At 43.7% G+C, this 25,892-nt stretch overlaps 1 protein-coding gene and 1 pseudogene across 12 annotated transcripts in view; both read left to right on the plus strand.

The window, feature by feature from the left end:
- HDAC4 (histone deacetylase 4) overlaps nt 1-22,526 on the plus strand; it is a 265,065-nt gene extending 242,539 nt beyond the window's left edge. For all 12 annotated transcript variants that reach the window (XM_074910181.1, XM_074910169.1, XM_074910173.1 and 9 more), the window contains 5 exons: nt 5,697-5,815; nt 7,497-7,630; nt 15,053-15,137; nt 16,778-16,919; nt 17,418-22,526. In XM_074910181.1, coding sequence (XP_074766282.1) covers nt 5,697-5,815; nt 7,497-7,630; nt 15,053-15,137; nt 16,778-16,919; nt 17,418-17,457 — 520 coding nt within the window. In that variant the 3' untranslated portion in view covers nt 17,458-22,526. The remainder of the gene's footprint in view (nt 1-5,696; nt 5,816-7,496; nt 7,631-15,052; nt 15,138-16,777; nt 16,920-17,417) is intronic.
- LOC141962275 (uncharacterized) lies at nt 21,128-22,580 on the plus strand (annotated as a pseudogene).
- The last annotated feature ends 3,312 nt before the right edge of the window (nt 22,581-25,892 follow it).

Consider the following 25,892-nt stretch of genomic DNA (forward strand, 5'->3'; position numbering starts at 1 on the left):
CAAGATGAGCTGGTGTATGGATTTGATAAAAGCATGTTCTTTAATGAAATAACTACTGAGATAATTGTCCTCATAAATTAGTTTTCTGATGAGTGAATAAATAAATCCCAATGAAACAGATCATCCCTGCACTGAAAACCTGTTTCAGTGTCGTTTTACTCTTTCCAAAGAAAGGATGGTAACTTGCATCAGTGATTTTTCTACTGAGAATTTCTTCTACAAATACTGGCTTCCCATGGCTTGCAGTACAGCGTTGGGTTGATCAGGGTAGCCTGACCTCTTAATGTTTATTAATACCGCCGAGCCATTTCAAAAGTGAGAACAAGAGTTAAAAATGCAAAGCGGAGAGCAGCCTCGCTATGCACTTTGTCGTTTATTGTCTTCATAACCAAGGGCTGAAATCACCAGCTGCCCCATCTTGAGGTTGGGGTGATATCATGATTGCTGTATTTTGGGGGCGAGGGAGGGGCCAGGGGGTGGGGGGGGGAACGGACGGACACGACACATGGGGTGGAGTCACCCCGGTCACTATTAAGATGTGCAGAAGGGATCTGGGGAGTTTGCTGCGAGCTTGGCACTCTTCCACCCCATCGTAGCGGCGGCTCTGCCTGCCCAAGACAGCATGACATTATAATTTAGCTGACCGTTCGCCGGGCGAAGGTCCCACGGCTGAACTCACCGCCCAAGTATGTGGGCAATACAGATTTCACAGATTAGGCAGAAATGTATTAAACTCTAATATGAAAAATGCAGGGCATATAATTTTAAAGTCCTTAACTCATCAAAATGTTATTGGTTTCGTTGCTGTTATTCCGTAGTTATAGAAACAAACAGTTGTAAAATTCAGGTTTTTGTTTTTTGTTTTTTGTTTTTTTTTTACCAGGGTCTGTTGTTCCATAACTTGTTATACAAGCAGAAATCATGTTTGCTTCTATAAATCCTCCTGGCGTTTTCAAAAGCAGAGTGTACATACCTAAGAGACCTGCAGAAAAAATGCAAAGACTGCAGCTAGTTCCTTATTACACAAGAACAGCCATTACTTAGTGAAATTAAATTATTGTTATATTTAAATTAAAAATTATTATCCACAGGAGTTTTCCTCTGAATTTACTATAAGAAAGTTTTTCTGATGATTCTAGCAGTTGTGTTGTCTCATACAATCTTTTTCCCTACCCTGAGGTCTCCTCCACAATTATGATTCCATATACAGATGGATTATACGTTAGTTTTATTTTTATTTAAAACACCTAAACCAGAAGTAAAAGCCAGGACTGTATTTGAAAGGTCCCTCCTCCCACCTTTCTCAGAAAGTGTTAAATATGTTCAGGAGCCAGTTTGGGGGGATTTTGTTTTTCCCTTGGATCCATAAACTATTTCAGGAGTGAGTAAGAGGAAGGGGGGAAGACGATGATGTTTTGCCTGGAACTGTTCTTTCTGTATTTTAGATTTCATGCTCTCCCAACACTGATTTTGTCCCCAAATTGCTAATCCCTTCTGACATAGTAAATGACCGTGGAGGTGGCTGCTTGGAGAAACAAAGACCAGAGTCTTCAGGAGGCTGATTAGCCTTATGAGCAGCGGATAACATTTTGATATAGATATATATAGAGATATATATATATATGTATATGGCCAACAGTGGGAAAAAGAGTCTCTGAACAAAGTGCTTCCCTTCTGTTTCACCGATTTGCTCACTGCAATTGAACATTTAACAAAAAATCCTCTGTAGGATTGTTGAATCTGCCTGTCATTTTTTAAGTGTTTAATCGGTGAATTGGCTAGTAACAGACTCAAAATTATTTAGTCTTCTAGAAAATAGATATAAAATTGGTTTCTTTCTTCCCCAAATGATCACAGAACATGATCAGTAGTGTTTTACTGTTGTATTGACTAATGCATAGCTGTTCAGCTTTGCTGTGTTCAGAGTCCAAAGAAAGGATTTGCTTTATTTTAAGCAAGCAAAACAACCTTCTGAAATTTAGGAAATGTAAAGGTAACCCTATTTTAAAAAATTCTACATGGCTTGAATGAATATTCAGTGTTACGAACCCTTTCATTCCTTAGTGAATAACCCTACAACTACCTTAGCCATTAGTTAAAAGACAGTTCCAGACAAAACTGCTCACCTTCTTGATAGGAATTTGAACTTCTGGCTTTTTTATAGTATCATCACCATGGAAAAGCCATAGCTTTGTTTGCAGTTTGTTGCTTTACTTTGAGGGGTCTGAGCAAAGGGGCTGTTCTCATCTGCACAAGAAAAAATAAAAACCAGAAGACTGGTTTAGATGTGCCTGAAATGCTGCCCACAGATGAAATCTCAGAAGTACATCATTTGAAAGTTGTTTATTTGCTTGCATCTTAAATTTTCATGAGTCTTTTTTTTTGGGGGGGGTGGTGTGGTGTTTTACAATTAAAAAAGAAAAATGAGGGAGAGAGTGCTGAGAGGCACTTTGGTCCTCCTGGTCAAGTTTTATGGTCAACATTACAGCTGTTTACATGGTAAGCATCAAATAGAGCTGCGACTGCAGCTTTGGATTACTGGTGTAATACTGGAAATAGGAGAAAGTCAGAAGCAAGAGCATCCCTTGAGAGTTCGGGTAGGAGTCATGGGTGAAGGAAAGGGTTCAAGTCTGGATTTGAGAGTGCTCTTGAGTTTGGATGGGATTGTGATGGTCAGGGTACCGAAGGCATCATTACAATATTTATTCTGACACCCTGTCATCTTGCACTTCTCCTCTGGCTGCCCCTGAACATGTATGGCACTCAGGCAACGTCTGTCTGGGACAGGCAGCCAGCACCCATCCCACGGGCACAGACTGTCTTGTCTGTCCTGGCTCCTCTTGGATGGGGCAGCCAGACCTGCGACACATGTTTCTTAAAACTCTGAAGAACCTGATTAAAATTTACTGTGCTTAGAGAGCACCACTAGTAATTGCTCAAGAGTTGAAAGTACTTGCTGAGGTAACCAGCTGTGGCTGTAAGGTCACCCCGTCCTGCACCGGAGAAAACTCTGGACATCCTCAAAGAGGCTTCTTCTGACTGTTGTCAAATACGGATTGTTTTACTTGTAACGAGCAACCGCTGCTTTTTCTCTCCTAAAATTTATATAGGTGGGGTTTGTGGTTAACTCCCGTCGCTGCCTGGGTGGTGGCTGTGCTGCCAGGGGGTATCTCTGAACTGCTGTCACCTTCAGCTGAGCATCACCCACACCATCACACTGCTTGACAGCTGTCCCTGTTCCTCAGGGGTGTTTATGCTCGGGCATCAGCAGGTGACCTGTCCCATGCCCCAGAAATCATTGCCGATTCGGGGTTGCATGGGTTGCTCACTGCTGACAGACCATGCCCACAGCACGGGGTGGGGCAGGTTTGGGCTTGCTCTGCAACCAGCTTGTGGTGATCCTGCACATCCGTTGAGGTACTAGCATCTCCCATGGTATCATACCTTTGGGGGGGGGGCCCAGTGTGGAATCTGATGATTTTAGCAGTTTTCCTTCAGTTAGAAATTAAAGAGCTCAGCAATACTTCAAAGCTCAGGAAAAAAAGAACCCTCTGCCACGTGCACTTGCTGCGAAACTGCTGCTTTAGTCCTTTGTGAAGGAGGTGGTTTCTACTTAAAATGTCTGTGGGTTTCACTAAACAGATTCTTGTCGACTGTAAAATCATCAGCAAAAATTGTGCTATTTTGTCCTCCTTATGTAATCATCTCCCTGAGGACAGAACATATACAGCAATCATGTTGTTTGAGGAAAAGTTAAAATTCCTCTTTCGGATTTTTTAAGAATTAAAAGAAAATAAGATCCTTGTTGCTTAGTTTTCTCTGTCTGTGTGCAGAGACTGGCAGGCAGGAAGATTGCAGGAGGCTGATAGGTTACTGTGGCAATCAGTTGGCAAAAAGAAATTAAAGCTAGAAGGCTTTTTTTGGGGGGTTTGAGAGCCTTGACCAGACCTGCAACATGCATGGTGTCCCTGCCTGCAGGGACTCTGCTCAGCAGTAGCAATAGAAACTACTTGATGGGTTTTACCAACACTGGAAGTCGCTCATTGCATGGTAGATGTTAATACTCCATTAAAAAAAAAACCTGTGCAGAGGGCAAAATGGCATCAGCTCAGGTTGGTGTTGGGGCTAATGCAAGTTGCTGATACTAGAAGATGTCTTGTGGCTGTTTAATATCATTGTAGCAAGAGATGTGAATTTTTATGGATGTCTTGATAGCAATTGAACAATCTCAGCACTATACAGACCTTTCTGGGCTCTTTCTGTTTTTCAGAGCATCACATAACTACTGTACTCAATAAAGGATAAAAGAGAAGTTCTCATGTATGCAAAGATACTTACAGGTTCATTCTTTGGTATATGAATAGCTTCACTTCATGCTTTAGAAAATTAGCCTTGCCAGTGGCTCTTCCTAGGATGAGGAAACTGGGAAATATTATCGTCTTAAGTACCAGCAATGGATGGCATTAGTCAGGTTGCCCTAGGGATAAATCCAAGTTTCAGTGGGTACATTCATAATGGAAAAATAACAATTTAGAAAATATTACTTTATATAAGGGCAACTCTCTGTGCACATACTTGCTTTTCCACCATTTCCTGCGGTTGTCAGTGTCCGATCGAAAAATTCAAAACAACTTTCAAGCTCCTGCATGTGGCTACCCCAGTGTGAACTGAAGGCACAAGAAGGTGTTCATCCAAGAGTGCCTGCGACAGGGTTTCTCAGAAAAGACTGTGGGTGTCTGCACTGTGTTTATTAAAAATCTCCACTGCTTTGACTTTTTTCCTTGCTGTAATTTCAGTCCTGTCATGTTTGTGCTGGAGCTGTTAGACGAAGAAGCAACTACTTGCTGTCTACTCAACTTTCCAGTTTTGCTTAATTGGCATCTTGATGTGGGAAATGGGATGTCTGCAACCTTGTGTAGGTTTTGAACAGAAGTTATGTAGATTGAAGAGATAAACCAGAGGGAAAAGGCCTTTTGCTGAGAAATCACAGATACAGACATCTTGTTTCATTCAAATACTGGCCTTAACAGGCAATAGTTTATGGATGCTAAGCAATTCAATCTGTTTTTTTAACGAACAAAATGTCAGAGGATGGTGAACCAGAATTTGGAGAGCTGTGTTTGGGTGAGATATTTGTATCTTAAAGCTTTTTACCCCATGTGACATCCTCAGCCTTTCATTATGGTAAATGAGAAATGGAGCAAGGAAAAAATAAAGAGCTTTTCAGATTCTGCCAAGGCTAAAGGAGGTATTTCGAAGAAGAGCATGGAGACAAGTGCCACAAACCGAGGTTGCTATTGGACAGGTTTCTCAGGTGATTTTGCAGCCTGTGCCAGGTGCCCTCTTATTTTCTCCTTATCCCCTCGTGCCCTGTGTGTACAGCCAATATATGATCACAAATGGGAAACACGACGTAGGACAACTTACTTTCCTGGTCAAAACGTGAGGCTGTTGATGGAGGAAATAATAGACCTCACTGAAAAAATTAACATGAACTAAACTTTGAAACTGTACTGTGGCAGTGAAAGGTGTTCAGGCAGCCAGGCTCTCACCTTGTGAGAAAATAGGAGATGGACTTCCCTACCATGGAATAATAGTACAGGCTTGCGTAACGGGTTTGTTCAAGATGGTTTGTGTTCCTGCTGTTGTTCAAGAGCCAAAGTAATGTGTCTGCTATTGTTAAATTTTTGTTGCAGAACGGTAGTAATGCCCATTGCCAATGAATTTGCCCCAGATGTTGTGCTGGTGTCATCTGGTTTCGATGCGGTGGAAGGCCATCCCACACCTCTTGGAGGTTATAATCTATCAGCAAAATGTAAGTTGTGGATTTACAAGAGCAGAGATCTGAAACTGGTATAAATTGCTGCTGTCCTAGGGACTAAAGTTTACAATATTTGCAGGTTTTACATTTTGAGGTCAATCTTCGTATCTTTCATTTCAGTGGCAAACTTTCAGCCTTTTTCTTTGAATTTTCATGTGTTTTGTCACTATACTGTATATATTTTGGTCTGGCTGAAGCCTTCATTTTCTTGAAGCATTGCACATTTCAATTTGTAGTGCAGATAAATTCTATAAGTTACCAATTCGTTCATAGTCACATCCCGGTGGAAGATGACTGCTGAATTAGAGAGTTATGCTTGTTTTAATGCAAAATGGCAGGAGGCAATGCCAGATGTAAACAGTGTACCTTGCTCTGAATGCTAGTAGAAATCCATATCTTCCTCCAGGATACCTTATTAAAACTTTGAGCTGAATATTTTTGTTCTCTACCTTTGAAGCAACTGTACAGACCCCCAAGAACCCCTTTTTTGCTTTGGATCTGTGTTTTGCATTGCCCAGGAGACTGAAATCCCCCACCTTGGTTATGCTGGGTTTACCTGGCACTGTTTTGTTCAAGTCGATTGAGAAGACAGTTCTTCTTGCAAAAGGATTTTTTTTTTTTTAAGAGTTTTTTTCACCCAGGAAACTTACTCTCTACAGTGAATTTCAGAGCCTTGTAAGGTAGCTGAACCTATAAACTTTGTGGAAGAATAACGTGAAATAGATTTACAAGAAACAAGTTATTTAAGATATCCAGAAACACTTTGTAATGTGGTCTTGTTTACCTGCTTGTTGAATTTCCCATGCTCTGTTACTCTCACAAAACGGTTATGAGCTCAGTTGTGAATCTTTTTATCTGGCTGTTAATTTGCCAATTTGCAAAGGCACTCGTGGGCATCACTACAGAACAGAAAGCACGGAGCATGGATGGCGGGTAGAAATGCCCTGGATTTTCTTTTGTTTGGATTTTTTTTTTTTTTTTTTTTTTTTTGAGGGGGAAGGTTGCTTTGAGGACACATTCTTTAAATCCTCACAGCTTGGTTCTGTTTTGTTTAAAGGGTAGAAATGTATTGTGTGTCATATGATCAAAGTCTGGGGTGCCCCAGAAATTTTTATAGCCTATTATATACGGGAAGAAATGTCTGTTAAGAACTAGATGTGAAATATCTCTGGGGCACTGCGATGCTGCTATCACAACTGAAAGCACTGGCAGCAAGTTTACTGATTTCCTCTTCCCCTCCTCCATCCCCATGACTGCTCTGACTTTGCATCTTCCAAAGCAGGGCAAAAAACCACTTCCTTCTACCCTCTTTCCTTCCTTCCAAAGGAGATATTTGCTGCTGTATTTAATTCAGGGTGCTGAAGGGTGGTAGGGAGGGTGGCGGTGCCTCTCACCTGGGATAAACCCCAGCGTAGCGCTCGTGGGGGAGATACAGATCCATCCCACGGCGCACACAGCTGAGCCAGTCCAACTCAATTCTGTGGCTGGAATTCTGCAGCAAGCGTATTAAAATCCAACCTGGCTTATATTATGTGTTGAGTCCTTTCAGATCCCTTGTGGTTTTTTAATATGATGTAATTCCTTTCTATAATTCTTTGATCCTTCGCCAGGAGCCTGATTCCAGCCGCAACCTTTGCCCTTCTCCTGCATTTCCTCTTTTTTGTCCTCATTACAGGCTTTGGGTACCTGACGAAGCAGCTGATGGGCCTGGCCGGGGGTCGCGTTGTCCTGGCCCTCGAAGGAGGCCATGACCTGACAGCCATTTGCGATGCCTCAGAAGCGTGTGTTTCTGCTTTGCTGGGAAACGAGGTACAGAGACAGGCAAAACCAGGGGCCGCCACCTCCAACCCCCTTGAATTTGGGCATCTCATCGTCTGAAACAGTCAATCTGCCAAATTTTTGTCATTGTTTTGGGTCCTTTTGATACATGGTGATTTAGAGTGAATGCTTTATTTGTTTAAAAACCACCTGTGTTTGGCAATCTATATTACGAGGATTGAAATAGCTAAGAATTTAATTTGGTTTTATTCTTTATCCAAATGGTTTGCTTGGTGTTCTTTGGAAATTAACTACTTTAATTTCTTTCTGAAGTCATTGTCCAAGCCTTCCCTTCTCTTTGCAGACCCGCTCTCTGGTCCTACAGCCTGTGCCTGCTCCGTTGGGCAGCTTGCTTGACATCATATTTTTTCCTTGATGTTACATTTTCTATATTCTAAACATTGCTGTGTTGGAAAAGCCTCAGCTGTTTCACATAAGTTGGCCAGAAAGGCCAAGGTGTGTGATTGCAAGATAAGAGCAAGACAGAGAAGTAGACCAGGAAATCTAGTTTTTTGGGTTCTGGGGAGGTCAGGGTATTTTCCTACAGAGGAAACTTCAGATACTTTAGCTTTTCTGCCTTTCCCCCCACCCCCCCACCCCCCACACTTTTAGTGTCAGTGGGATTAAGGGAGAAATGATTCAGATTCCCTGTGCTGGTCCTCCTTGTTGCAGCCTGTCTGTCAGCATCTGCTGTAGCTGGCACCGAATGAGCAGCTCGTGCCTACATTTCTTCCAATGGAGTTGATAATTTGAAAGTTTGGAGTGGTGGCATTTGACATGTCTTTGGGCTCAGGGAGTTCAGGGTTGTGTACTGCAGAAATGCGACAGCAAGGAAATATAGAAATCAGTTATCAGCGGGGAAATCTCAGACTGGGGCTCTTGTGCATCTGCTCTGTCTGTACCTTTGCATACACTTTTGTTCAAGAAGCATGTTTCTGTATCATTTGTGGGCTTTTGAGTATGGTTAGTTTGAGTTAAGCTTCCCTCCTTCTGGTTTGTTGGTCTTTTTTGGACACCTGTTCTCCACATACAGTCCAGATGGTGAGTCTTGGATGGCCACAATAGACTGCAAAAGTGCTTTATGTCAGTTTTCCACCTTGCTCATAGAAGCAAGTGCTTGCTCAGCCTGCAGCCCCAGGTCCCTGCTTGGTATCTGCTGTGCATGCCCTGGTACAGCGAGGGCTCTGGAGCTGTTCAAAACAGTGAGGATTGATAGCATGAATTAAAACACCAGTGCAGTGTGATTCCTTGGGCTACATATAGCTAAAAATATCAGCTGGGGGGAGAGCAACTACACCAATTAGAAGTTGGGCGTGGCTGTGAAACCTTGGGCAGCATTAATGCCTTGGCTAGTGTGTTTGAATCTTTTTAGGTTGCCTCTTGAATTAAGAGATTGCCCTCATTACCTTGTGAAAATGAGCAAGTCTCAAAAGGCCATGGTAAGGGTAATGGTACACATGGAGGCAGTGATCTTAGACACCTGCTTGCCTGTCAGATGATGAAAGAAGGAGGTTCCCCAAAGCTTTCACCCGCCTTGGAGAGCACAACCAGGGTCTCTCATCATCACACTTCACTGAATAATCCCTTGGGGTGGGAAGTGAGGGAGAAAATGCAGCACCACAGAGGGGAGAAGCCAAGCAGTATTTCAGCTCTGGTTCTTCCTCCAGTGGGAGCTGGCTTCTGGGGACGTTGGTGAGTTGCCATGAACAGACTTGCCCTGACTCAACAGTTGTAGTTCAGTGACCATCAGCCTTTTGCAGGTCTGGGAAGTTGGAGCCAGAGAGCTTGGATCTGTGTGGAGGTGCAGATCAGATATGTCTGACTTCCAGCCTGTTCTAGAAGTGCTCTGTCTTGTAGTATCCACACCACATGAAGGACAACAGTGCCTGGGGAAACCTCACTAACCAGTCCAAGAGATGAAACAGCTGGGATTCATCAAAAGCATCTGCTTCAATCATCCAGCATCCCATCTCTGAGCATCCAGAGAGCATCTGCTCCTTGTGCTTGGGCAGGCAGTTCTGATAAGGCTCGCAGCATGGGTAACTGGTCCCGCACGCCAGCCTGTGCTCAGCCCTCAGGACACCTGAAGATTCGGGAAGCAGCTGCAGTATCAGCATGGAAGCAATGGAGTTTTTATTGCAGCACCCATCTCTCTTAAACTGACAGCGGATGACACTGTTGTCACCATAGACAATTCCTCTGCCTCCCTCCACCTTTGGGTGCAGCTGGAGCTAATGGCAGGATGTGCTTTGAAGGGGTGACAGAGCAAATAATGTGTGAAGGATGACATTCCTCTTGCTTAGCATGCTCCTATGATGCAAGCGGGTGACTGCAATGTGGTGTGAGGATCTGCGTGAGATAAATAAGCGTTTGATCCAAGCCATGAATGTGTTTGGAAGTGCAAGGCTTTAGGGAGATCTCAGCACTCACAATAACTTGGATCTTGTCAGCTGCCTGAGTGGTTTCATTTAGCACAGTGAATATTGATCCTTAAAGGTAAAAAAGCATTTATGTTTTTTTAATCATTGAATCAGGACTGCTGTAAGGCGCTTTAAAATACTTAAAGATGGACCTGTTCTCACTTTTCCTAGGTGGGCTATAAGGCTGCGCAGATATCATGATACATGTTATCCGACTTACCCACACATCAAAAAGCAGGAAACGCTGGTTTTATCAAGGTCTTTCATAAAATCTTTTTAATGCAAGGAAGTTGGAGGGAACTGCTGTTGCTTTGTCCTGCGGCCCTTTGATGAAGTTTGATATACAGCGTGTTAGACGATTTTGCATGCGTGCACATGGACAGGCAGCTGCGGCCAGCGGCGGGCTGCAGGGAGGTTTGCTGGCTGAAGAGCCACGCCGGAGTTACATGAGGAAATGGTAGGAAATGAGGGGAATGGTGCCAGTCCCCAAAGCATCTACGTTCACCAGCGGAGATCAAAACTCCCACTTCAGAAAAAGCGTTATGCAAAGGCAAAAGCCGTCTTGTTCCCAACTGCCCAGGAAATTAAAACAGAGCTTTAGCTTCACAGCAAATTATTTTAATGTGAAATGAGTTAGTGCCAGGTGAGGTTGCTTGAAAATGTACGTACATTACTTTAGTTACAAATTTAGTTGTGCAAAACCAACACAACTTTGCTTGAAAAATCAAAGGTGGACAGGGGAGATCCACTGATTTAGACCAGTGATTTAGACCAGTAAGCCACCATTCCTCTCCCATTACTCAAAGTGGCCTCTGACAGCAGCGTGGTGGCAGCACTGGAGGGTGGTGGAGGCAGCAACTGACTCCGTTGTGGGCATCAGCAGCCCTTACACTTCAGATCAGCTTCTGCTCTGTGGCAGATGCTGTTTGTGAACTGTCTATTCCCAGGGAGTGATGCTGCTATTTAAGCTCCCAGGCACCCACAGCATGCGCTGCCCCAGGCTAGGAGCCATGCCAGCACCATGCCTGGAGCAGGGTGTGGAGCTCCCGTGTCCATGGGAGCTGCTAGCAGTGGGGTAGAGGGATGGGAGTATGGAGGCACGTGCAGGGGGGTCCTGGAGCTTGGCTACATTCACAGTGCAGCCCGTCGCTGCTACAAATGCCTTGGTGTTTTTCATGCAGAAGTAGCAGAGGTGTGTCTGGTGTCAGTCTCTGGACATCCCAAATAAACAATAAGGTGATAATAAGCAGTTGCTTAAAACCTTTACCTAATACCCAGAGGTATTTCCTTCCCTTTCCAGGAGACCAATAGGTGAGGCTGTTGTCCGTGAGTGTTATTTCAGAAGGAGGAGCGTGCTATGGAAATGATTCACACGTGTGGCCAGGCTGCCTGATGTTGCGTGCTTTGTATCAATATCAACCAAGAGGATTAGAAAGCTCTTACTTAAAGATTTGTCCAGGAATTGCTTTTGCCTTCACTTAATGTCATACAGAAGCCAGCTTGGGCCAGAATTATTTTTAGAGTGGAGAACTTATAAGAAGTGCAATCTGTAATTGTTAAATCTGGAATGGATCAATTTCTAGTCCTCATGAAGTACCTATCGAATGGCTGCCATGTGGTCGCAAGAGCAGATCTCTTGGCTGGAGCTTCTCTTGGCTTTGAACAGAAGTTACAGTTAAACTTTGCTGTAGATTCTTTTTATTAACTATTAAAATGTGTCTCTTTCTTTGCCGGGGAATATCCCTGGTTGGGCCTTGACCACTACTTTCAGACACAGTTAACAGCTGTGGACATCTCTTGTTTTGGATACCCAGCCTTGGAGGTCTGTGATGCATTCATGTTCTTAGTGGAGAACTTTGGGTGGCAGCAGTGGAAAGAAAGAAGGAAAAAATATGGGCTTGGAGAGCATCAGATCTGCTAAAAGTTTTTTCTGGAGTATTTAGTTGGTGGTGAGGTGTCTTGAGCCCTTGTGAGTCTGATCTAAACCATTGGCCATGTACATGAGCCAAGTAGAGCTGCTCTGCTGGGGCATCTTTACATACCAAGCAGACACCCCTGCTGTGCCAGACACGCAGTGTCATCTGCTGAAAGCAAATAACCTCGTCTCCTTCCCTTGGAAGACCTATTTAGAATTTTGCATTATTTTATTATCATTAATAATCATCTATAATATATAATAAGTATTTGTAGAAAAGTAATATAATAATTATATAATAATAAATTGGAAGTTCTCTGCTGCAGATCCAGCTCCTTTCCTGGGGAGGCATGCTGGGGCCACAGGAGCAGCCCTAACTCCTTCCTGCTGTCAGAGCCATGCCTGCGCAGTGTTACTGTGCTGTTGCCATTTCCAAAGGGTGGCAGGAGCCACACGAATGTATCTTAGGGTCTTGACCATCTCTTCATGAAAAAAAATCCAAACAACAAACTAATAACAGCTGTGGGTTAGTTTTATTTGAGCCTCGGTTTCTTGCCCAGTGGGAATGGAAGCAAGTGTTGTAGCTACAACAGTAAGAGGTTTAATAACTTCATAAAGGACAAAGGGGACAGTTTTAGCTTTTCGGAGAACAGATGTCTCAAAGTGAGAGAAGTAACCTAGTTGAAGAAGGTGTTCTCCTCTTCTTGCGTTACTTTTTAAAGCAAAGCATACAAAACCAAAAACAACCCTCCAGCAGTGCTGTCTGGGGCCTTCCTCCAGGAGAAGACATGCATGCTTCTGCTGCAGAACAGACTTTGCCAGGGATGTCACCCCATGGTCTTGACAGAGGAGGATGTTTGATGCTCGTTGTCTTTACTGATGTTTTCTGTCACCAGAAGAGCGCTGACTTGCTGTTCTGCAGCACCCACCCCCTAAATGAGTTGAGTAAAAGCACCACGCAGAAAGATGCAGTTTTCAGGATTTTGATCCAATTTCTCTTTTTCTGTACTGGCCGAAGGCTGCTGGGGCTGGGATGGATACAGGCAGAGCTCTCTGTTCGGCAAGAAGAAAATGTCTCCTAGAAAACAGGAGGAAATGCTGTCAAGCAAGGAGAGGGCATTTCCCTTGTTCTCCCCCTTTTCTCATTCTCACACCTTTCCCCTGCCTTAGCTGCCAGAACTCTTTCATGCCTCTAAAAAAAAATGGGAAAAGTGATGCCCTTCATTGCTGAAGGGAGCTCTGGAGTTATTGTCCGTCATTCACCATAGGTGTATTTGTCTGTGCTGATGCAAAGGTGAACTGGATCCTCTGGGAGTTTTGTAACCTCCTGACTGCAGACTGAAAGGGGAAGTCTTTCCAGGGTGGTAGATCTTGCATCCAAAATCAAGCGATATGTGTACATAGTTTGGACATTAGTTTTCTATATAGTAAGTCTCAGGTCTGCAGAATCTTTTTGCTCTTGAGCGCTATTACTTCAGGAGCAATTTTATTTCTTTATTTAAAGCAGCTCTGCTGATCAAAACATGGTCTCGGGGGTCTACATTACCACTGATAGCCAGTGCTGCTCAGTCAGTCAGCAGAGGTGTGTGCTCCCTGTCTGATACAGCTGGGATGGCCAAGACCTCTAACAGAGAGGTAGCTCCGGCGGCAAAACCGCCTCCTTGCTGGTACAGCTTATTTCACATCCACGGGCTGGAGTATGTCCCAGCAGCAGTGTGGGTTTGCTGGTGGGAACTGCATCCAAACCAGTACTTGGCCATTACAGTCCTGTAAGGCAACTCGATCAGCGTCATACTGCCCGTATGATTTTCATACACAGCCCTTAACAGGTAGATCCACATCGCAGAGCTTTGCTTCAGTGTAACTGGAGACGGACCTAGAACAACAATGGGAGAAAGACTTAGAGAAGCTCCTTTAGAGTGTCATTTCCTAATACATCTCTCTAGCAAAACTCTTACTGTCCCATGTTCCTTGTTACTAGTTCCTTGTTACTACTAAATTGTAAATTGTTATTAGTGCTTTGATTATTTTTTTAAACAGTTGGTAACAAAGGCAGCACTGCTTTTTTGAAGGTGGGATGTGTGTTAGAGCAAAACAGAAATCGTCTACGTGCCACTTACATTTGCAGCATAAAAGCAGCCAAGCCCAGAAAGATACCTGCTTTTTATGGGCATTTACACTGAACATTTCTGGGGAGGTTTTCTGTGTCATCTTTCAGCTTAAAGTCTCAATACCAGCAGCATGTTCTTGCTGTCAACCTTTTTGTATAAAGAACAAAGGAAAGAAGCCAGCATCAAAAAAACTTAAATTTTAATACCTGGTTATGAGCCTTACTGGTAACTTCAAGGCAAATTTTTTTAAAGGTTAGCATACAGATCTAATGGTGCTCTGCCCTGACAAGACTAGCCCAGCAGCTGCTAAGAGGCATCGATTGTGACTGAAGTTACAGTCACGCCGAGTGTGGCTTTAAAGCAGTATTTTGCTGTTTCTCTGTACCAAAATGAGACTATTTACTCTTAGGGTACAGATATTTTTCAGTTAAGAGTTAATAAATACACTAGATTAGGTATTTAGAAGAATTAAAAAGCTACCCATTTTATTTCTGTAGAGATAAACCAGAGATGTGGCTGTTACTGTATTTTTAAGTTGCTTTTATTTGCACATTGTTTTGTTTTACTAGTGAAAACTTTGCAAAAAGGTAGATCTGAGCAATAGTTTAAAAAAGATCCTTTGTAAAAGCAGCCAACATCACTTGCCTTATTTTTCTGGTCTGTGTAATAGTGTCTCTTCGTACAGTCTACATCAGTGGCTGCAGCAAGCTCTTTAGGAGCTGTGCAGCTGTGGAGCCCAGTAGAGCTGCAGCACTTTTTGTGTGGAGGAGCATCAGGCTGGAGGAGGCTGCATCTTGTATCACAAGAGCACTTAGAAAGTCTGTACATTTTGGCTATTTAACTAAAGGTGGATAATAGGAACCAGGGGAGTGGAGGCTTCATATGGCAGAGCCATTTGCTAAATTGCGTTTAATGCCTGGTCTCTAACTTGAGATAACATTTCTTTGGTGTTCCTCTCTCTTTCCAGCTTGACCCTCTTCCGGAAAAGGTTTTCCAGCAGAGAGCAAATGCTAATGCGGTGCACTCAATGGAGAAAGTCATCGAGATACACAGTGAGTATTTCCACAGTGTGGAAATGCCTTGGCGGTTGAGGAGCAATTAATAATAAAACCTCTAAAATCTATGTAAAGGACTGGCTGTCCTGCACTGAGAGTTTGCCCTTATCTCTTCAAAAGCAAGTTGGGAATCTCTAAATAGCCTAAGTCTCATTGGGTCTTGTGGGACCCATTAATTAAGAGTGGATAGGGTTGAAAGTTAAACAGAGTATTGCATGAAGTTGCTAATATTGTAGGTTTATTTAGCTGGGGAGATTGAAATCATCATAGTCAAAGCTTTCCTGGGGACGTTCTTGAGGGATGGAGTAAAAGAGCCTGGGTAACGTGGGAATCCCACCACTATGCCCTGACATCTTGCCACTTCAAAGATTTGTGGTCTAAAACTGTAGGGGGCTAGTCTTCGTTTTATAGGGTGAAAATGGAGCTTAAAAGACACCAAAGCCTTTTTTTTTTTTTCCTGAAAAATGCCCAGTGTCTTTAGAAATTTGAATTCCATTTCCAGAAGCTGCTCAGCACCAATGGGACACCTCAGCAGCACCTTGAACCAGGCAATTTATTTATTTTTTTACTTAAAATGAGCACAGCAAATTAAAAGGGGCTTTGAGTTAGATCTGCTCAGATCTGCTGCCCAGCACAGGAGAAGCGAAGATGTTTGGAAACAGGTTCCTCCTCTCCACCTGCTGGTCTGACTGTATGAGTTCTTGCTTTCAGGCTTTGCTGTGGCTTCTTGGGTACCAGCAAATTCAGTGTGTCCTGCCTGGGGGCCCAAGAGAACATCTTTTATTCTCTCCCTCTGAAGCCTTCCCTGTGCTTTTTCCACTGAAAAAAAGATGTTTATCATGCCAAACTGAAGACATAAAAAATAAATAAATGGTCTTCTTTAGTCTTAGGTGATTTGCCCACAAAAGCATAGCAAGAATGTGGCAGTTAGGAACTGAATGCAGTCCAAATCTGGACTACATGCTTCCCTCTCGTGTATTTCTCCTTAGGTCTAAAAGTTTCTGAGGGTTTTGAAGTGAAAAAGGAAATGTCATTAATTTTTGAGTGCCTTAGTGCCCCCTTCTATTAAGGCAGAGGGATGCTGTACACCTCTGCGCAGCTTGGATCCTCACCTCCAGCACTCCTTGCACATTTGGCCTTTTGAAAATCCAGTTTCCACCTCCCACCTTTCTTCTCTAGCTGAGGGAGAAGAGCATCTTTCACTGCCAGACAGTGATACAGCCCTGCTTTGACATCTTAGGTGTCCTTAAGGGATGCACAGGTGCATGTTTATCAATAATAACTGCAATAATTTTTGGCTTTAAAACCTAGTTTTTCAAGACACAGCAGCATAGCAGCTCCTCTGTTAGTGCAGTAGCATGGCATAGAGCTCACAGGGGTGTCTCTGGCCTCACCTCTCAAGCCAAGGCTGCCTTGGCACATGTTCCCAGGAACTCACTTCCACCTGCAGCTTCATGGGACCTCAAGATGGTCCTTGAAGCGAGTGAATGCGGATCAAGGTTACATTTTGTGTAGGCATGGTGAATCTTCCCCAGGCAGTTCTCAGCCATCTGCTGGGCCTGGGAAAGCGGGATTACAGTGCTGGACCCATGCTGGTGCAGGTGCCCTGACTGCCTCTCTTCTCACCTCTGCCCCAGGCAAGTATTGGCATTCACTCCAGCGTTATGCCTCCACGGTGGGGTACTCCCTGGTCGAGGCTCAGAAGTGTGAGAACGAGGAGGCGGAGACGGTAACAGCCATGGCATCTCTGTCAGTGGGCGTGAAGCCAGCTGAGAAGAGGTGAGTTGCTTTCCTTCCCATTTATCATCACCTCTCGGAGTCTGCCCAGGCAGGAGGAGCTGTGGTGGGCAGCCTTCTGGGCTCATCCTCTCGTTTTAATCGTTGCACGTTCATTCCCCACATCTCCTGTCCTCCACGGGTTCTCTAAAGATCTCCTGGCCTGCAGGAGAACAGCAGTACCATGAACTCTGTACATGACCTTAGTATGGTGCACACTGCGCCTGACCCTTCTGCTCCAACCGGAGTTGAATGTGGTATTGGACCATGAGAGAAAATTGATTTTGCTGCAAAAAATGTTTTAACACTGCACAAATGAAAACAGGTTGTCTAAAAACCCTTCTTGGTGGCAAGTTTTAATTCCAGGTGAGCCAGCTGAGCACAACTGCCTGGGTGGGAAGGTGATGGGAACATAAGGCATGAGACTTAGCACCACAAATTGTCCAATCCTGTTTTTTTCTTCCCTCTCTTCCCATCCTGCCTGGCTGTGAAATTGCTCAGACCTGATGATGAACCCATGGAAGAAGAACCTCCCCTGTAGCATTCACCTTTGAGCTGGAGTTCTCCTGTTTGTTCGTCTTCGTCTTGAAGCTCTGCCAAGAAGCTTTCTCTTGTTACTCCTGTGTCCTGTCATGGTTTTTTCCAGAATACAGAAGGACAACCAGGTGTAAAACAAAGCAACGGAAAAAAATCTCTCCATATCTATATGCGTCTACAGTATAGATTTGCTGAAAAAGAAAAATGCTGGTGAAGAGCAGTACAGGACTGACACGTTGGGCACTCTTCCTCTGGTTCTCACTGGGAGCAGAAAGGGGAACGACGCCCGTGAAGTCTTTGGCAGAGTTGCCAAAAAAAAAAAAAAAAAAAAAAAAATCGAAGATTCAACAACACATATGAAAATAAAACAAACAAACCTTAACGTAAAACTGGTGCTTACAATTTGATTATCCACAATTCAGCAATCTCTGCTTGAACCACTCAACCCATCTTGTAGTTTCATTTCTTGGATTTTTTATATGGCTCTTGCCTGCCTGTGAGTCAACGACATTCTTGTCGAAACCAGAACAATGGGAGATGGTGTATTTTTAACGGGGAGGGACAGGGAAAGAGGGACTTGTCCTACATCTAAAGAAAAGGGAAAGAGAAGGGGGGAAACGGTAGCCCAGATGGAGTCGGCTTTATTGTCTCCAAAGCCATCTGAAGATGAGTTTGTGCCTTTTTTTTTAATTGATGGATTTGGTGCAGCTGGATTTTCTGAAGTTTGAGGAACAATGCCTTAAGTAAAAAAAAAAAAAAAAATTTAAAAAAAAAAAAGAAAACAAACAAAAAAACCCACAAAGAACACAGCAGTTCGTGAATATTTTTCCTCTGGTTGGGAAAGCCAAGAACTGCCATCAGGAAGGAAGACTTTTTGGCTTGTGCTGGCATGATGGTGGGAAGCAGGCATCAGCTGAACAGAGCGTCTCCAAAAACTGTCTACAAGTTTGGATTTGTTTTGTTTTCTTTCATTGCTGTTAAAAAAAAAATATATTAAGGTAGTTGCCAAGAAAGTGGCAAATACTGTTGGGTCTTTGAAATTCAACCATTTTTAAAAACAAATTTTCAAATGTTTTCTCTCTTCTACATTATCTAGTTAATTGAACTTACCAATTTGGTTGTTGAAGCATGTAATAGACACAAATGCAGGTTTAAGACTGGAATGCTTTTTATTAAAAGCAACTAGCATGAGATATTGCTTAAATTGTTAGGTATAAATATATATATGTGTATAATGTATATTCCAAATGTATTCCAAGCTTAGAAACCGGATTCCTATGAATTATTGATAAAAATATTTATGATGCATTTATAGAAAAATATATGTAATAAATGCATACTATAACAGTAGCCATTGGAAGCTCCCTAGGGACAGATTTGTGAATTGGAATGTAAAAGGTGTTTCTGGAAAAGGATCCAGGTTGAAACTTGAGGATTTTCAGATGACAGGTTGGAAAGTTTTTCAGAAAGCCAACACGTTAGCCACTGGGCAACTACCCTAAACATTTGTATTTTAATTTAAGGTTTTTAGTTGTGATCCTTTTCTAACAAAAAAAAAATGAGTTTTTTATAGCAAAGACTATGAATTTGCTGTTAATTTTTATATCAATATTTCACAAAACCCTAAAGAAGCCTTGTTTGTGTGACTCTGACATTTATTTTCTATTTGGCAGGTTTCATTTCTGAATGGCAATAGCATCTAAACCTTTTTTCCTCCCACTTTTCTTTCTTGTACATTATTTTTCTTTTTTTTTTTTTTTTTAAATTTTTCCTTTCTCTCAAGTCTTATGTACAGTGAGCAGCTTTCTGCAGGCGTAAAGAACTGTGGCAGATTGTCAGAGTTTATTTTTCGGAAAGGGTGCGTTTTATCGAGGAGGGAACGTGATGGGCTCTTTTGTATAATGATACCGCCGACTGTATATTTCCTCAGTTCTGTTATAGTAGCTATGTAAAGAAAATAAGGAGTTTTCTTACCTTCGACATAGTAGTATTCCAGTGGGCGATGTCTTTGTCCTCCGCGCGGATCGTAGTGAGGATTACAGGCGGCTTCACTAGCTGCCTACCACTGGGAAGGCTTGTTGGACACTCTTGGGACAGCTGGCATTTTCTCTTCGCCGGACAGACAGACACGCAGACACGCACGCACACCTCCCCACGTCCTCTTTCTCTCTCTCTTTCTCTCCTCTTATTCTTCCCGTCGCTGGTAGGGTTGGAGAACTTTTCCCGAAGGTATTTTCTTCCCCCCAAGGAGGTCGTTGGCCTGCGCCAGCCTCAGCTCTCACCTCCTGCAAACAGCGGGTCGGAGAAGCAGCAAAGTCCTGCCGCGAAGAGTTTGGGCAGCTTAGAGGAGAGCGGATTGACACGCGTGCCTTCTTACAGCAGTGTAGGATAGCACACACCCCTCGTCCGAACAACCAAGGGTAGCTTTTTTTTATTACTATTATTTTTATTCTGTTACAATGACGACTGACAGGGTTGCTTCCAGTAACTTATTTTTTTCCAGTTCTCGAAGCGACCATTTTCATTCCATTCAGGACTCGCTCGCGGGAGGAATTTGAAGCATAATCATATGTGTAAGCAAATGCAAGAGGCTTTTGTTTTATTCCTTGGTTTATAACGCAATTTAAAAACCAGACACTACTGTATTTGAGTTTTGCAAACCCAAGTACGTGTTAAAATTATGAATAGCTTCGGTCACGTAGGACCATCCTCAGCATATTCTAAAAATAATCTTCCCATGTAAAAACACAATGTACCTGGAGATGCTGTGGTTTGGGTTTTTTTTCAACCAACCACTTTGCTGCTGTGATCTAAAATTAATCTGGCTGCCGAATCTGGTGACTGACTTTAGATTTTCCTTTTGCCGTGTACACGCTGTGGGCAGTAACCATGTTGACATGATCGTTTCTGTTGTCAGCTCTTCCCTGGAGGGTTTTTGTATTTCTCCTCTCGGTTGTGGCAAAGCTTTTTCTTTTCTTTTTGTGTTCCTGAAAGCCGCCGGCTGGCCATGCTGAGCTGGTTTCTTTCTAAAAATTGGAGGAGCTTGTCAGGATGCCACCTTCGTTTCTTTCCATCATTTTGCTCAGCTTTTTGCCAGGAATGGAAAGATTTTTCCTGAGACGTCAGAGCTCGTCTCCTCCAAGCTCCCGGCGATGCGGTTTCGTTTTGCAGCGGCACCTGCTACCCGGGTGAGGCGGGGATGCTCTTCAGGTCGGTGCAGGCACAGAGAGGGGGGAAAGAGCCCTCGTTTTGAGGCTCATAGGGGTTTTTTCAACTTTTGAGCCATTAGCTTCTTCATTTCAAATGACTTTGCCATAGGGCAGCTGCGCCAGCGGAGTGGGAGCCCAGAATGCTCCTGCATCCTAGCATGGTGCCGCCCAGGGCATCCTTCGTACCTGCTTGGAAAGAAAGGAGCATCTTTAAATCCTCTTTACAGAGAAGCAAGCCCAGTTTGCAGTACACAAGTAATCATTGGGGTTTTTTGTTGTTTGGGTTTTTTTTTTACTTTCAATACAAAACATTCCTTTTTTTTATTAGTCGCAGTCATGTATTCATTCCATTCTTCCTTTTGTAAACTTTTTGGGCCCACCTCTTTTATGGGCATTGATATATATAAATATATATATAAATATATATGAATATATTTTTTTAAGTTTCCTACACCTTGAGGTTGCATGGTCTGTAAGGTTGGCATGTCTTTATATTGTATACAGATTTTGCACGCCAAACTTGGCAGCTTTGAAAATGAAAAAAAAAAAAAAAAAAAGTGGTTCTGGGTTTTTTTGGGTTGTTTTTTTTGTTTTGGTTTGGTTTTTTTCCTCTCGTGGCATTTGCAGAGACTAAAGGTTTGGACGTTGTTGTTACACACACACACACGCACCCACGCACACACCCACACAGCTACACACAAAGGAAGGAGAGTGGGAACATTTTTTGCGTCTTACTGAACGTAATAAGAAATTGTGATTTTTATTGTTAAAAAATAAAAGAGTAAATAAAAAGGACTACTTAACATTTCTCATTTTAAGAAGAAGAAAAAGAAGACGTTTATCTAGCACTTGTGACTTACCAATAATAGAGTTTATTGTATTTATGTGGAAACAGTGTTTTTAGGGAAACTACGCAGAAAACACAAAGTAAACTGCCTGTGTCGTCATTATTTTGTTTCTTTTAATTTGGGTTGGTATTTTGTTTTGATTTCTTGGCTGGGTGGGGAGGTTGGATGCAACCCTTTGTCAACACACATAGTCATTAATTCTAAGGAGATGAATGACAAGGACTTTAAAGAGTTAACTCTTCAGCACAGCTGCGTTAACTTTTTTAAAATTACTTTTACATGATGTATTATTGCTGGGTTTCACTTTAAACAGTCGTGTACTGTGCAACACTGTGGTTTAAAACAAGACTTTACATCAAAAAGAAAACATGTTTCTTCGTTGTCATGAAGTTGAGCTCGTTCTCAGCTCATCTTCACTTTGTCTTTGATATTGATGAAAAAGTATCCTATTGAAAGAAAATAAATTAACACTTTTCTGTGCTCCATAGTGGAGGCGCTATTTTCCAATTTATGAGGATGACAAACTTATATATATAATATATATATAAAAGTGGGGGGGAGGGGTTGAAACATTATTCACCCAAGAGCTTATTACAGATATGTAGTATCAAAAAGTTGTAACTATATTATATTCTACTTTATACCTATACATGCTCAGTATGACGTCACCATTGGTAGCAGCTACCGGTTTACGCTGTAATTTAGACACAATTTCACTCTTATTGTATGGACCCTACTTTAAGTGATGGTAGCATTCTTTGTGCTAAATTTTCTGACGGTCCTTTCTTTTACTTGGTGGAGTTGGGATATTTTTCTCGTTCTTATTTTTGTTTGGGTTTTTTTGTTTTGTTTTTTTCTCTTTTATCTTCTTTTTTTTTTTTTTACTGGCCAATGGTGTCTTTCTCTGACAGTACCGACTTCAATTTCAACTTTACTAGGAGTCCAGTATTTTGTACCACATTATGACAACTTGTTATTCTTGTGGTGTAAATAAAAAGAAAAAGTTAATTATAGTACCACCTTGGTTTCTGTTGCTGATCTTTTCATCTGGTACCTTTGGTGTGATGTGATCTTTCACCCACTTTAAACAAAATGGTTTCTTGGTGTCATAGAACGGGGTCTTGGCACTGAAGCGGCTTTTTGGTCAAAAGATACCCATGTGTACATCAGGATGTCCATGGTATAAAAATTGCTAGAGCTTCTGCCCAGTTTCCTCGCTGCTCCAAGATGTGTGTTGATAAATGCCTGCATGTAGAGATTGTTGAATAATAAAAAAATCCCACCGAAGTGGAATTTCCAGCAAGAAGTCTGTAAGAGTGGCTGAATTGCCCCCAGAAGCTGCCAGCAAATGAAAATCAGGAAAATCAACAGAGAGAAAAACTGACATTTTGCATCTGGCTCTGTTCTGCCTGGTGGAGTTCTTAGTGCTTTACTTGGCTGTAGCTGGAGCACTTTGAAGTTGGCTGGGTATGGACCTGCCTGCCCTCAAGCTGGTTCTGTAGGGAGCAAGGCCTAAGTCCCAGAGATCCTTGTTACTATTTCACATGGTGCCTGTATCTGCAGGGCTGTGGCATGTCCCCCCTCCAGCAGATGCCCTTCACCTCCAGGGGAAGTGCCGTTTCTGTGCCTGATTGTCCAGTTCTGCTCTGCCTGGTTGTGCAGGCTCTGTGGGCGGCTTTGCCACAAACCCACGGATCGTGTCTGTGCCCTTGTCTGTGGCTTAGGAGAGGTTCTCAGTGTTGGCCTCAAGTTCACATGGGTGAAGCAGATCCACCCTTTTTCTTTCATGGTCTCATTTAGATACAGTTTCCTTCTATTTAGCCTCTGTATCATCCTGCTTGCCTCTGGAGCCCACTGAACCATCTAAAATCAAGCTTCTCCATCTGCATGAACTGGACACATCTTCTGATTACAAGGCAACCAGTTCTGATATCCTTTCACTGTTTCCCTCCTGGATGCAGAAGACAAGTCCTTGGGGCTCACATTTAAGCTAAGGCTCGTGTACCTCTGCAGAGTGGCCCTACACATCGTATGGGAACTGCTGAAGAGCAGCCCTGGCATGAAGGGGAACAAGACTGATGCCATCTGCCCTGGAGAGCAGCCTTCAGCTTAGTGTCCGAGCCTGTGAGTTGCTCATGAAGCAGGGAAGAGTAGTAATAGTCTGCAGACCTGCTCATGGCCTCAAGTGTCTGTCACAGTGGTGGCAAAACCTAAGCAATTAGCCAAGGAGAAAATCACCTTTCCTTCTAGAAGCCTGGATTGTTATTCCTTGATTATGTGGGAATAAGCCTGCTGTGCTCAGGGAATATCTTCATGGATGTTGCGTTAGCCCATCTGTTCAGCACAGCAGAGCGAGGAGCTTGGGGCGTCTGCTGGGCCATACGGACTGATGGTAGAAAAATAGTAGGTTGATGTTCATGGTCTCTGCAGGGCACCTCATGGAAGGTGTAGGGGAGATCATGTAAGAAAAACTCATGATCTTGGGAGCATCACAGTTCCCTCGTCGGCAAAACATTGCTGCTGCCCCGCGTGCTAGCTTATTTTGGGAGGAGCTGGGGGTTGTTTCAAACATGATTTCAGCCTCTGTGCAGTGCATTTATCAGAGGCTGCTAATCCTTTAAGAAGCCCCAGGTCTCGCTCTGTGAAGCCAAATGTGCACTTCGGGCTCTGATAAATACTCACTGCTGAGTGGTGATTCTGAGACCCTACAAATTAGGATGATGGAGGGAGACTGTTTAAAAGTGCTGGGCTGGATGTTTTGTAGGGCAGCCTGTGACACGGCTTCCTTTGGCGTCCCCAGGACCTGGGTATCTGATTATCCACAACTGCAACAATACTTTTTTCCTTCTCCCAATCCACTGGTTAAGACCTGCTGGTCCAGCCCCAGGCACGCAGTTTGCTGGGGAGTGGGACCTGGTCTATGAGTGTTGACACATCAGGCCTGCAAAAGCATCTGCGATTCAGGGCTGCCTTAATCTCACCTGAAATGCTCTGGGCTCGCTGCTCACCATGAGCATGTGGACGTAAACCTGACGCAATGCAGCGGGGAGGGTTGAACTCAACAGTGTGGCACCCACCCTGGAGGCTCGGCATGAAGTAATATATTTCAATAACGGCTACTTTAGCCATAAAAATTTTTATAGCCAGAAATCTGTTAAAGAAAATAACATTGTACTACGATGAATGTGCCCCAACCCCTTTTGAGGTGATTCCCTCCAGGCTCCTCGCATGCATGACCATGGCTGGGTGCAAGGGATGGATGCCCAGCTGGGCACCAGCATGGGTGCTACTCCAGACCCTTCCCAAGGCTCTTCCAGGGTTAGACAGGTTTTTTTCAAAGAGGCTGTTTCTCACTCTGGGCAACAAGTCAAGGCTTTGTGCTTTAAATGAATGTCTCTAGCAATGGTAGAGCTACAGGGGAAAGAACAGGGTCTGATATTAAATATACAGCCTGAGCGCACAGGGAGCAAAAGTTCAGCCTGTGCCAGCAAAATGTCCTGCTTTTACAACGAGATTTGGATCTGTGCTGAGTGGAAACTTTCTCCTAGGGCTGGTGCATGGTTGATCTCTTCTGTGCTGCTCTGAAGACCACTGAGGGAGTTGAGAACTCTTTTGTTCCCCCTACCTGGATCTTACAGGCAAAAATGTCCATGTAATCTGGAAAACTGCCCTGGAGTGTCATTTGCGTTTCCCCAGAGGAGGCAGGAGTGGTTTTGCTTCTCGCAGAAGGGCAGGTAGCTGTAAGCTGTTTCTCCTGGCGAAACTGGCTGCTTGTGGCTTGGATGGGCACACACTTTGCTGGGTGAAAAACTGGCTGGCTGGCCGGGCCCAAAGAGTGGTGGTGAACGGAGTTAAATCCGGTTGGCGGCCGGTCAGGAGTGGTGTTTCCCCAGGGCTCGGTTTTGGGGCCACTCCTGTTTAACATCTTTATTGATGATCTAGACGAGGGGATCGAGTGCACCCTCAGTCAGTTTGCAGATGACCCCAAGTTGGGTGGGAGTGTTGATCTGCTCGAGGGTAGGGAGGCTCTGCAGAGACCTGGACAGGCTGGAGCCATGGGCTGAGGCCAACTGGAGGAGTTTCAATAAGGCCAAATGCCGGGGGCTGCCCTTGGGCCACAACAACCCCCAGCAGCGCTACAGGCTTGGGGAGAAGTGGCTGGAGAGCTGCCAGTGAGAGAGGGACCTGGGGGGGGTGATTGACAGCCGGCTGAACAGGAGCCAGCAGTGTGCCCAGGTGGCCAAGAAGGCCAATGGCATCCTGGCTTGTGTCAGCAATAGCGTGGCCAGCAGGGACAGGGAAAGGATCTCACCCCTGTGCTCGGCACTGGTGAGGCCGCACCTCGATGACTGGGTTCAGTTTTGGGCCCCTCACTCCAAAAA

Source organism: Athene noctua, chromosome 7 (assembly GCF_965140245.1).
Source record: "Athene noctua chromosome 7, bAthNoc1.hap1.1, whole genome shotgun sequence".
Classification (NCBI taxonomy): Eukaryota; Metazoa; Chordata; class Aves; order Strigiformes; family Strigidae; genus Athene; species Athene noctua.